Here is an 11,930-nt window from a genome sequence, read left to right as displayed (position 1 = left end):
CAGGGCTCCCCATTAGGTCCGCGCAGCGCCCTCTTCTCACCCGGGTCACGGGTCCCTCAGTGAGTCAAAGTCCCCCCAAGCCGCCTCTCCGGACATGGCCAATGGAGTGATTCCGCCGCCCGGGGGCGCCTCCCCCCTACCCCAGGTGACTGACGCTCGCGGGGGTGGGAGAAGAGGAGGGGGAGGGACCTCAAGGAGGATAGGGGGGTCTTCTGGTCGACCCTGGGACCCCCAGATCCAGGGATAGAGCTGGGCGGGAGATACGGAGAAAGAGGGGATCTTTTGGTATTTCTCGGATCTGTTGCCCCCTCTCCTCCCAAGCCCTGGAAGCCTGGGAGGTTGACCCCTGCCTGGGCCACAGGGAGTAGAAGACGAGTCTGCTGGTCTCCCCCATCTCCACCTAGGGCTTGGAGTTGGGGTGGGTGTGTGGCGTTCATGCGTCAGGGTTCCTTAGAAGAGGCTGTTGGGTTTGCAGGTCCGGGTGCCCTTGGAGGAGCCCCCTCTGAGTCCAGACATGGAGGAGGAGGATGATGACTTGGGCAAGACCTTGGCTGTGAGCAGGTTTGGGGACCTCATCAACAAGCCCCCGGCCTGGGACCCCAAGAAGCCCAGCCGCAGCTACAGCGAGCGGGACTTTGAGTGTGGGTAGCCTGGGGACCCCTAGTGTGGCCGCCCTCACCGCCATCACCTTCATTGCCACCATCACCGTGCTCACCACTGGCTTGGTCACCCAGTGTCATCTTATGCTGGATGCTGTGCTGGATGCTGTGCTGGGCCACCATGCCATGTTAAGTCATCCTGCCTCACTTACCCATCACCTGTCTGCCTGCTAGGGGAGCTGAGCCCCAGACACAGGGGAGATGTAGGGAGATGGGCCTGAGGCCTCCCTTGGTGACCTTCATCTTCCTCAAGGCTCTGTCATACCTCTGGCCCTGCTCTCGTCTCTCTGCCACCTCTCCTCCCCTCCTTAGCTCTGCTGACTCTACCTTTCCCTTCCTTGCTGTGTCCTGTCCTCTCATCCCCTCATCCTCCCTGTCACAACCTCCCCTCTCCAGCACTCCATCCCCCCGACTCTACCAGGCCTTCCCAATGACAGGCTATGGGTACAGGTGTTGGGGGGAGCCTGACTCTGGAGGAAGGACTAGGGTGCCCTTGTTTGAGGCCTTGAGCTAGAATAAGGCATGCGTCCCTAGGGTGGTGAGGGGCCCCCTTCTGCTGTGGGGGCCCCAACCAGCTCTCCTGCACCCCCAGTTCACCGGCACACATCCCACCACACCCACCACCCGCTCTCGGTGCGCCTGCCTCCACCCCACAAGCTGCGGCGACTGCCCGCCACCTCTGCCCGGCAAACCAGGAGGAAGAGGAAGAAGGAGAGAACCTCTGCTCCCCCCTCTGAGGGGACCCCTCCCATCCAGGAGGAGGGGGGAGCCGGAATGGATGAGGAGGAGGAAGAGGAGGAGGAAGAGGAAGGGGAGTCTGAGGCAGAGCCTGTAGAACCTCCACCCGCAGGGTCCCCACCCAAAGCAAAGGTAAGGTCTGTCCCCAGGGAGGGCTGGCTGCTCAGGGAGAGGAGGGGAGGCCTGGAGGGGGGAGGGGAGGCCCGGCAGGGTTAGGGGGAGGCGGGGCTGAGTGGGGTATTGGGGCTGAGTCAGGGCAGGGACCCAGGTCACACGGGGTTTATCCACAGTTCTCCATTGGAAGTGACGAGGACGACAGTCCCGGCCTCTCGGGGAGGGCCGCCTTCACCAAGCCCCTGCCCGCGGTGGGCCCGCGCTCCGACAAGAGCCCCCAGCACTCGGTCAGGTACTGGCCTCCAGCCCAGCCCAGAGCAGGTCCCAGGCTCCTTCCTGACCCCAGTGGAGAAGCTAGGAGGAAAGGAGGCGGGGCGGAGGAGCCGGGGAGGGCGTGCCCCTTCTCTGCATGATTGGCAAGGAGGAGAGCACCAGAGGGCGGGCAGGGAGAGTCCTCCAGGAGAGAGAAGGTGTCTGGGTGAAAAGGAGGATGGGGACAAAGAAGAACTGGGGACCAGTGCGGCGGGGGCAGGAAGGTGGAGGTAAGCTTTTCTCTCTGCCCAGAAGGAGCCTGTGTGTAGTCCCCAGGGGGCCTCTCCAGGCCCTGCCCCAAGCTGGGGGAGGGCAGAGGAACCCCCTCCCCTGGCCCATCTCCACCGAGGGTCCCTGCCAGTTTCAAGGCTGCCGTGTTGCCTCCTCAGCTCCCCTAGTCCGCGGGCCCGGGTCTCCCGAGTCGCCGGAGAGAAGAGCCGGCCACGGAGCCCGTCGGCCAGCTATGACCTGCGGGAACGGCTATGCCCAGGCAGTGCCCTGGGCAGCCCGGGTGGCCCGGAGCAGCAGGTGCCCACGGATGAGGCGGAGGCCCAGATGCTGGGCTCCGCGGACCTGGACGACATGAAGAGTGAGTGACACCCACTTCCAGGGGTGTCCAGCCTGTGAGGGACCTTGGAGAGGCTCTGTGTTCTCCCCCACCCAGGGCTGAGCTCCTCTGCGGTATCCCTGTCTGCTGGAATGTGGCTAGTGATGGGGAACTCACTACCTCACCAAGCCATGCCTCGGGTGCCAGAGCTGAGACTTCCCCTCACGATGCCTTTGCCCTTCCGTCCTGGTTGTGTCCTCTGAGTCACCCCTGGAATAAGGCAGCCCTTTTTCCACATGACGTTTGGAGACATCATTGTACCCCCCCTCCCCCGAGGCTTCTCTTCTCGGGGCAAATTCTTTTTACCCGCTTGGAACCAGGACCCTGAGTCCCAGCCACTCCACCAGGCCCTGCCTCTCCCTGTGTCAGGAGCCTCCTACTCCCATCACACCACCCTCGGCCGGGCCTGGCTGTGATCTCGGCACGTTCCTTCCGTCTTATCAGTGCCCTGGTTTCTGTGCCACCTGTCCGCACCCATGGGGCTTTGTGCCCAGCCAGGGGCATCACCGACCCCGCCCTCCTCCCCTTGGAACCACAGTGTGTGTGCAGGGGTGGGATGGGAGGGGGGAGGGCTCTGAGTGTAATACGTCATGGAAAGTTGCCAGGGCCTGAGGACAGGGACAGGAACAATCCGATGGCAGCAGCAGCAGCGGCTGTGGCGGCAGCGGTGGGATGGGGGGGTGGTCAGGGGGAGGGCGTGTTTACAGACCTAGGGTGCAGGCTGGAAGCAGCAGGGAGCAGGCCTGGGGACCTGGGGAGTCGGGGTCAGGAGGCCTGGCCACTTTCAAGCTCTGGTTGGACCAAGACCACTGCTGTCCAGGCTCCTACCTCTCAGGAGAGCCGGGGCTCTAGGAAGGAGCAGGGGCTGAGGCCTTGGCCATCGGGGGAATGATGAGCCCGCTGGAGGAGGTCACAGAGCCCAACGGGGCACTGAGCCCTGGGCCCGGGGACGCTGAGGGTCAGAGCCCTCAGAGGGCTCCAGCCCCCAGCCCTCGAGACTCGCTGGCCTCAGAGGACTTAGAGATGTTTGTGCTGGACCTTGAGGACTATGACCTGTGGGAATCCATCAGGGGCCAGCTGAGCCCCATGGTGGGCGGACCGGCTTGTGAGTAACTGGGCTGCTGGCCTTCCCCCAGCTGTGGGCCTGGAAGGGCATATGGGAAGGAAGGGAGAGAAGCTCTGCCTGAGTCCGTCTGGATGTGTACCCATGGGGGAGTACACGTGGGTGCTGAGGGGCACAGGGCAGGTGCCGAGGGCGCGGGGCCTGGTGACTTAATGTGGGTCCTGGCACTGCCGAGTCAGAGGCAGTGGCCGTGACCGGGGCTGTGGACTGAGTTGGGGGTCTGCCTTTTACTGTGGCTTAGCCAGTGTCCCCGTGTGACTTTGGACTAGTCCTTTCCCCTCTCTGGGCCTCAGTCTCCTTATGTATGAAATGGCCCAGCTGGACGATATGGTTTTGTCCGCATGGTCCCTGGGTGACTGTGGCGGCCCCCCCGCACTACCGAGTAGAATGGCTGGGCAGAGCTGGAGGGGCTGGCAATGACCCCGAGGCCCTGAGCTGGAACCCTGGGACCGCCAAGCCCATCTTCTCCACAGGTCACCGGCTGGAGGACAACCCTGGTGTGCGCCGGCACCTGGTAAAGAAGCCGTCTCGGACGCAGGGCGGGAGGGGCAGCCCCAGTGGCCTGGCCCCCATCCTGCGCAGGAAGAAGAAGAAGCAGCAGCTGGACCGGAGGCCTCATGAGGTACCGGACCCCGAGGAAGTGGGCCTTTGGATTCTTCTCGCCTCTCCTCCCCCCTTCTCCCTCCCTCCCTGCCTGGCCCATCGCCATGTCCCCAGGACAGCTGGTCCCACCTGGCGGCCTCCAGGCCTTCACCCTTGGCGCCCACCCCAGGTGTTTGTGGAGCTGAATGAGCTGATGCTGGACCGCAGCCAGGAGCCCCACTGGCGGGAGACGGCTCGCTGGATCAAGTTTGAAGAGGACGTGGAGGAAGAGACGGAGCGCTGGGGGAAGCCGCACGTGGCCTCGCTCTCCTTCCGCAGCCTGCTGGAGCTCAGGAGGACCATCGCCCATGGTAGGGGCCCTGCAGGCCTGTCCCTAGAGCTGCAGGCCCTCTTCACAAACCACAGAGCTCAGCCTGTGCTGGGCTTCCCAGCTCCAGGGACTGCTCCCTGGAGCCCTGGGGCCAGGCGAGGTCTGGCTGCCACTCTGGGGACATGGGGTCCAGCTGCCTGCACAGCCATAAGCTTTGAGGGGTGGGGCTGTGCCCAGGTACCTAGCACTGTACCTGGGGCACAGTAGGTATCTGTCCACATGCAGTAAATCAACAGATGACCCCCTCTCTGGGCAAGGAGGGGCTGTGCCCTCACCCCGTGCTCTCTTTTTGCATCCCTCTCGGGCTGGGCTGTGGCCACATGGAGCTGTGTATGCACCTGGGCACATCAGGTGCTTGGCTCACCCAGCATGTCTGCCTGTCCTTGGGGAGCAAGCCACTGGGGGGTGGTTTTTTTCTACCTGACGGGACCGTGCTCCCTCCCCTGACTGTGCCCCCAGGAGCTGCCCTCCTGGACCTGGAGCAGACCACTCTGCCAGGCATCGCACACCTCGTGGTGGAGACCATGATTGTGTCTGACCAGATCCGGCCGGAGGACAGGGCCAGTGTCCTTCGCACCCTGCTGCTGAAACACAGGTGCCAGGGCGGGGCACCTGGGAGGGTGCCTTCAGGTTCAGCTGCCTTCCAGGAGCACAGACTCTACTGAGTGGCTCTCGAGCCTCTGCTTGAATACCCCAAATGATGGGGAGCTCATTCCTTCTTTATCTTTGGACAGTACCAACCGTTAGAAAGTTTCTTCTCACATTGAGGCAAAAAGGATGGAGGCCCTGACCTCATCTCCTCATGACCTCAGGCCACCAAGGGGCTGTCTTCCTAACCTGCCTTGCCCCCTCTGCCCTCTCCTCAGCCATCCCAATGATGACAAGGACAGTGGCTTCTTTCCCCGAAACGCGTCCAGTTCCAGCGTGAACTCGGTCCTAGGGAATCATCACCCAACCCCCAGCCATGGCCCCGATGGTGCAGTGCCTACCGTGGCTGATGACCTGGGGGAGCCAGCCCCACTCTGGCCTCATGACCCTGAGGCCAAGGAGGTCAGTCACCTTGCTCTGACCTGGGCTGGGGGATGAGGAGGGCTTCCAGTTTCAGTGGAGGCCACGGATGGCTTCATTGAGTGGGTCAGGAAGGTTGGTTGCCGGGCACCATGCTAGGGATGTGGGGGACCTACATTCAGGAGGGACCCCTGCCCTGGAGAAACAGAAATTTAAAATGGGATGACGGGGCAGACCCAGGGGAGCCATTTAAACAAGGTAAGGCTGAGATGTAGGAGGGGGCTTGGAGGAGGGGTCCAGATCCTGCTGTGGGGCACTTCACCAATAGTCTCCACCCTGGCTGGGGAGGGAGAAAGCAGGGCCCAGATCCAGGGGTTGGTGGGCAGAGTCCAGGCCTGGAACAAGGGATGGGAGGGCCTGCCATGGCCTCCGGTCTGGGTCCCAGCCCTATTCCAGTTCTGCGTCCTCAGAAGCCCCTCCACATGCCTGGGGGAGATGGTCACCGGGGGAAAAGCCTGAAGCTGCTGGAGAAGATCCCTGAAGATGCTGAGGCTACTGTTGTGCTCGTGGGTAAGGAGGGCTGGGCCTTGGGGGCATGTGGGCTACAGGGAGTGGATGCCCCCACCATGGTCTGCTTGTCTTGAGCTCTGGCCTGCAGGCTGCCTCGTCCATCCCCAACCAGGCCCCCACCTTGCCCCTGGTCTTCCTCTCAACCCATCTTCCCTAATCCTCTGCCTGCTTCCCATCCAGTTTTCTGCTACCTTGGATTGCTTCTAGTCCATATAACACCGTTGTGAGAATTAGAAAAAAGCACCCCTTCCTCAATATCCTTGATTTCCATCTGCTGGTAAATTGTAATAAATGTACAGACATATAAGCAAATAGGGCTTCTTTAGATTGGGGTTTCTTTGTGCAGTGCACAACCTGCTCAACTATACATCATGGCCCCAGATATCCCCCCAGGACCTGCCTTGACTGCGCCCCTTTGCCCAGCACCCTGTGCCTTACTGTCCCGCCAGGCTGTGTGCCTTTCTTGGAGCAGCCAGCGGCAGCCTTTGTGCGCCTGAACGAAGCTGTACTCTTGGAGTCTGTGCTTGAGGTCCCCGTGCCGGTTCGCTTTCTCTTCGTGATGCTGGGGCCCGGCCACACCAGCACTGACTATCACGAGCTTGGGCGCTCTATTGCCACCCTCATGTCTGACAAGGTGGGTCCGGCAGCCCCCAGGCTGGGCGTTCTAGGCCTGCTCCCCTGAGCCCTGCTTGTTCTCTGTCCCACTCGCTGCCCCCAGTGGTATCCATGGGTACAGGGGTGCTAGTGGCCCTTCGGGGTGGAGGCAGCGCTCTGGAGTGGTGGAGGGAGGGGTGAGCTGAGAGGGAAAAGGGAGCCTTGGGCTGGGGCTATGGGAGGGGACAGGGAGGTGGATGCAGGAACGAAGAAGCCTAGACGCTGAAGCTTTGGATGTGACATGAGACTCGAAAGGGAAGCTGGGCTTGGACAGGAGGGTCCTCTAGCCAGGGGTGATGTTTGAAATATTTCCCAACCAACAGGATGTGGGCACTCTCCAGTGAGGATGGAGATTGGATTGGTAGCGCTATGCCAGGCGTCATCCCTTCAGTTGTTGCATTCTGGAAAAGTCTGGAGGCTCCCAGGGGAAGAGCGCGGGCAGTCATGGGGGTTTGGGAGGTGTTCAGGGCCGTGGCTGCCTGCCGGCCAGCAGGGACGTGAGTCAGAGTTTTGATAAGTGTACTGGACCTGTGTATGTGGCTGACCGTCCACCTTGCCTCTGGCTCTCTGATGGCCCAACACCTCCTCCCCAAAGCCCTCCATCCCAGGGCCTCCCTGGGCATGGGCTTAGCCCCTGGCTTTCCTGCCTCCAGCTATTCCACGATGCTGCCTATCAGGCGGACGACCGGCAGGACCTCCTGAGCGCCATCAGCGAGTTCCTGGATGGCAGCATCGTGATCCCCCCGTCCGAGGTGGAGGGCCGAGACCTGCTGCGCTCCGTGGCTGCCTTCCAGCGCGAGCTGCTCAGGAAGCGGCGGGAGCGGGAGCAGACCAAAGTTGAGATGACCACCCAGGGCGGCTACGTGGCCCCTGGGAAAGGTCAGACCCTTTGGGGCCTGGAGCCCCCTGAACATATGCCCCCTCCGCGGCTCCCACGGCTCTGACCCCAGCCCCATCCCGACTCTTGAGCCCTGCACGTCAGCTTCCAATCCCTGACCCAGGTCTCTGCACTGCGTCCCAGGCTGGGAAGGATTGGGCCCAGGGCCTGCTCCAAGCACGAGGTTCCAGCAGCCTCTTGTTCCCCCAGAGCTGGCGATGGACTTAGGGGGCTCCGAGGTGCCCCCTGACGACGACCCCCTGCTGCGCACTGGCTCGGTGTTTGGGGGGCTTGTCCGGGATGTGAAGCGCCGGTACCCGCACTACCCTAGCGACCTGCGGGACGCCCTGCACTCCCAGTGCGTGGCTGCCGTGCTCTTCATCTACTTCGCTGCCCTCAGTCCCGCCATCACCTTCGGGGGGCTGCTAGGTGAGGGGCGGGAGGAGAGGAGGGGGCTCACTGTCACCTGCAGGGTTGCTGGGTCAGGGTGTCCCAGTGGTCACTTCTGGGATGACAGTAAAGTGAAAGGAGGTGGGTGCAAGGGGTGGGAGCTCTTATCCCGACTCTTGAGCCCTGCACGTCAGCTTCCAATCCCTGACCCAGGTCTCTGCACTGCGTCCCAGGCTGGGAAGGATTGGGCCCAGGGCCTGCTCCAAGCACGAGGTTCCAGCAGCCTCTTGTTCCCCCAGAGCTGGCGATGGACTTAGGGGGCTCCGAGGTGCCCCCTGACGACGACCCCCTGCTGCGCACTGGCTCGGTGTTTGGGGGGCTTGTCCGGGATGTGAAGCGCCGGTACCCGCACTACCCTAGCGACCTGCGGGACGCCCTGCACTCCCAGTGCGTGGCTGCCGTGCTCTTCATCTACTTCGCTGCCCTCAGTCCCGCCATCACCTTCGGGGGGCTGCTAGGTGAGGGGCGGGAGGAGAGGAGGGGGCTCACTGTCACCTGCAGGGTTGCTGGGTCAGGGTGTCCCAGTGGTCACTTCTGGGATGACAGTAAAGTGAAAGGAGGTGGGTGCAAGGGGTGGGAGCTCTGGGGTGGGGGGCTGGTGGTGAGAGGCAGGAGGGCTGAGAGTGGTGAGGGTCCCTAGCTACCACTCTGGGGGGCTGCTCCATTTTTCTTGGGTCCCCAGGTTAGGGGAAACTAGACAAGAAAGAGGGGCCAGGTAGAAAGAGCCAGGCCAGGGCCGTCCCACTGACCCTTGCCCGCCCCAGGGGAGAAGACAGAAGGACTGATGGGTGTGTCTGAGCTGATCGTGTCCACGGCTGTGCTTGGTGTCCTCTTCTCTCTGCTGGGGGCCCAGCCGCTGCTCGTGGTCGGCTTCTCGGGGCCACTGCTCGTCTTCGAAGAAGCCTTCTTCAAGGTGACAGCCACCCCGCCCCTCCCCAGGGGTCACCTGCTCCACCCTGTGCCCCTGGCCCAGGTGATGGGCCCCTGCGGTCTTTCCCCCTCCTCTCCCTCAGGGTTCACCTCCTGTCCGTCCCATGGGGCCCTGAGGGCCAGGTCAGATGGCTGTGGGTGACCACCTCTCTCTCCCGACCTCTAGTTCTGCCGAGCCCAGGGCCTGGAGTACCTCACAGGCCGGGTGTGGGTTGGCCTCTGGCTGGTGGTCTTTGTTCTTGCCCTGGTGGCCGCGGAAGGCAGCTTCCTGGTCCGCTACATCTCACCTTTCACCCAGGAGATCTTCGCCTTCCTCATCTCGCTCATTTTCATCTATGAGACCTTCCACAAGCTCTACAAGGTGGAGGCCCTGAGAGGTCTTGGGGGGGTGGGTGTAGATGGGGGCTGGGCAGCACCCTGGGAAGGAGAGCCTGGGGGGAGGAGGGACGAGGAGGAAGCCTCTGTAGGCTGTGGGCGTGGGGGTTGAGGACGCCCTAGGGCTACGTCTGAGCTGAAGGGCAGGGAGTCAAACCCAGAGGTTTGAAGTCCAGGATTCACCTGAACAGGTATGGGACGGAAAGGGGGCATTGTCAGGGCTACGGGTCTGGGGGCCTTGGGTCACTGTATGTAGAGGAAGGGCGTCTGTGTGTGAGATGGAGCTGCATGTCCTGTGTTACGTTGCCCGGTTAGGTGTGGGAGGGGCCCGCCCTCTCCCTCACAGGTGTACTGATGCTATGAAATCAGGCACCTGCCCAGGTGAGCGCTAGGGCAACCTCATAACCCACACAGGTGTTCACGGAGCACCCACTGCTGCCATTCTACCCCCCTGGGGGAGCCCTGGCAGGTGAGCTGGACCTGAATGGGAGTGCCCTGCCCCCCACCGAGGGGCCGCCGGGCCCCAGGAACCAACCCAACACGGCTCTGCTGTCCCTCATCCTCATGCTTGGGACCTTCCTCATTGCCTTCTTCCTGCGCAAGTTCAGAAACAGCCGCTTCCTGGGCGGCAAGGTGCGTGGCTGGCGGGAGTAGGGCCTGTGGACCCCCTGTGGGTGTCCCGCGGTTCCTGCTGTCACTGCCAGGCTCCGCTCAAGAGAGGGGCTATCCCCTTCTCCTGGTCATGGGAGACCTCATCCAAGTCTGTGCAGCCTCTGCCCCTGTCTGAAGCCTCAGAGAAGTGTAATCAGGAGAGGAATGCCCTCGTGGGCTGGGCTGGGCTGGGCTGGCACCTGTGGGGTTTAAAGGGACAGGTCGGGGGACCTCTGGCTCCTGCTCAGGCCCAAGAGGGGTCCGGGTAAAACACCCCCATGTTAGTCTCCTGACCCTCCCCTCCATCTACCTTTTGCTCCCTTCCCCTCATTGGCCCCTCTCAAGGCTCGCCGTATCATCGGGGACTTCGGCATCCCCATCTCCATTCTGGTGATGGTCCTGGTGGATTACTCCATTACAGACACCTACACACAGGTGAGTGAGTCCCGACCCCCTCTGGCAGCTGGTTCTCAACCCAGGGGCTTGAGAGGCAGGCCATAACATGTCCCCATTGCGCCAGCAGCCGGTCAGGGCTGGAACCCAGCTTTCCTAGTGGAATGGCTATGTGCTGGGGCTGCACAGGGGTGGGTAGGCTGGGGGTTTCAGAAGCAGCTGTGTGGTCCAGCTGAGGAGGCCGGCCAGGGGGTCTGGGGCTGTGTGTGGCCCTTAGTCAGGACTCCTGGAGGACCAGGTGTGGGACTGGGGGCAGAATGACAGGTGCCCCTGCAGCAGGTCTCCTGGCAGCTCTGGGGCTCAGGGAGAAGGTATATCATTTCCTCATTTGCTGCCAGACCCCTTGGAGGCACAGTGACTTTGGAGGATACAAAACTGATTTTCCCCAAACCTGTTCACACCCATGTTCCCTGGAGCCCTGGTACTGGGGACACAGAGCTGGTGGGGGGAAGCTGCTACGTGGAGTTGCTAGCGGCCCTGAACCCGGTCTTCCTTCTGGTCATGCAGAAGCTGACGGTGCCCACGGGGCTCTCAGTGACCTCCCCCCATAAGCGCACGTGGTTCATCCCGCCCCTGGGTAGCGCCCGTCCCTTCCCGCCCTGGATGATGGTGGCAGCCGCCGTGCCCGCCCTCCTGGTCCTCATCCTGATCTTCATGGAGACACAGATCACTGCGTGAGAGGGCTGGGGGCGGGGAGCGGGGAGCCGTGGGATTGGCGGCCGGAGGGTGTCCATGGGCCTGGGGTGTGGTTTCCCCGTGGTGCTTTTTTTTTTTTTTTTTTTTGCGGTACGCGGTTTTCTTACTGTCGCAGCCTCTCCCGTTGCGGAGCACAGGCTCTGGACGCGCAGGCTCAGCGGCCATGGCTCACGGGCCCAGCAGCTCCGCGGCACGTGGGATCTTCCCGGACCGGGGCATGAACCCGCGTCCCCTGCATCGGCAGGCGGACTCTCAACCACTGCACCGCCAGGGAAGCCCCCCCGTGGTGCTTTGACATGATACCTGTCTGTTACTACCACCACTTGCAGGGTGGCACTTGACAGTCCTCAGAAAACCCTGGCAGCATGTTCTCTCAGTGACGCTCACATGTATCTCATTTTGGTTAAACCACAATGATGTGGTGAGAGCTGGCATCTGGCTTTTGTGGTGTTTTAAATATCCACAGTATGGGAATTTGCCTCAGATTTGCTTAAATATGAGAACTTCAATCTGAGAACTTGAAAGAGGAAGCTGGCAGGTCCTGGGAGAGTTCTGCTCTGCATGTCCTTCCCCCTCTACACCGTCCCTGCTGTGTGTGCCTGACCCTGTCGCTGGCCACCCCCCCACCCCCGACTCACCCCCACTTCCCATCCTCTCCCCTCAGGCTCATCGTCAGCCAGAAGGCGCGGAGGCTGCTCAAAGGCTCCGGCTTCCACCTGGACCTGCTTCTCTGCTCCCTG

The 11,930-nt window shown here is 62.3% G+C and overlaps 1 protein-coding gene across 1 annotated transcript in view; it reads left to right on the top strand.

Moving 5' to 3' along the window:
- Positions 1-94: 94 nt before the first annotated feature.
- SLC4A3 (solute carrier family 4 member 3) overlaps positions 95-11,930 on the top strand; it is a 13,848-nt gene continuing 2,012 nt past the window's right edge. The window contains exons 1-19 of the mRNA XM_024763176.1: positions 95-145; positions 476-641; positions 1,252-1,529; positions 1,688-1,803; positions 2,213-2,412; positions 4,027-4,175; positions 4,326-4,506; positions 4,986-5,121; positions 5,393-5,576; positions 6,005-6,104; positions 6,554-6,738; positions 7,412-7,637; positions 7,846-8,064; positions 8,850-8,998; positions 9,182-9,376; positions 9,805-10,023; positions 10,387-10,476; positions 11,002-11,168; positions 11,855-11,919. Of these exons, the coding sequence (XP_024618944.1) occupies positions 95-145; positions 476-641; positions 1,252-1,529; positions 1,688-1,803; positions 2,213-2,412; positions 4,027-4,175; positions 4,326-4,506; positions 4,986-5,121; positions 5,393-5,576; positions 6,005-6,104; positions 6,554-6,738; positions 7,412-7,637; positions 7,846-8,064; positions 8,850-8,998; positions 9,182-9,376; positions 9,805-10,023; positions 10,387-10,476; positions 11,002-11,168; positions 11,855-11,919 (3,076 nt within the window). The remainder of the gene's footprint in view (positions 146-475; positions 642-1,251; positions 1,530-1,687; positions 1,804-2,212; positions 2,413-4,026; positions 4,176-4,325; positions 4,507-4,985; positions 5,122-5,392; positions 5,577-6,004; positions 6,105-6,553; positions 6,739-7,411; positions 7,638-7,845; positions 8,065-8,849; positions 8,999-9,181; positions 9,377-9,804; positions 10,024-10,386; positions 10,477-11,001; positions 11,169-11,854; positions 11,920-11,930) is intronic.

This window comes from Neophocaena asiaeorientalis, unplaced genomic scaffold (assembly GCF_003031525.2).
Source record: "Neophocaena asiaeorientalis asiaeorientalis breed wild unplaced genomic scaffold, Neophocaena_asiaeorientalis_V1.1 scaffold86, whole genome shotgun sequence".
NCBI lineage: Eukaryota > Metazoa > Chordata > Mammalia > Artiodactyla > Phocoenidae > Neophocaena > Neophocaena asiaeorientalis.
This window is presented reverse-complemented; position numbering and strand designations above follow the sequence as displayed.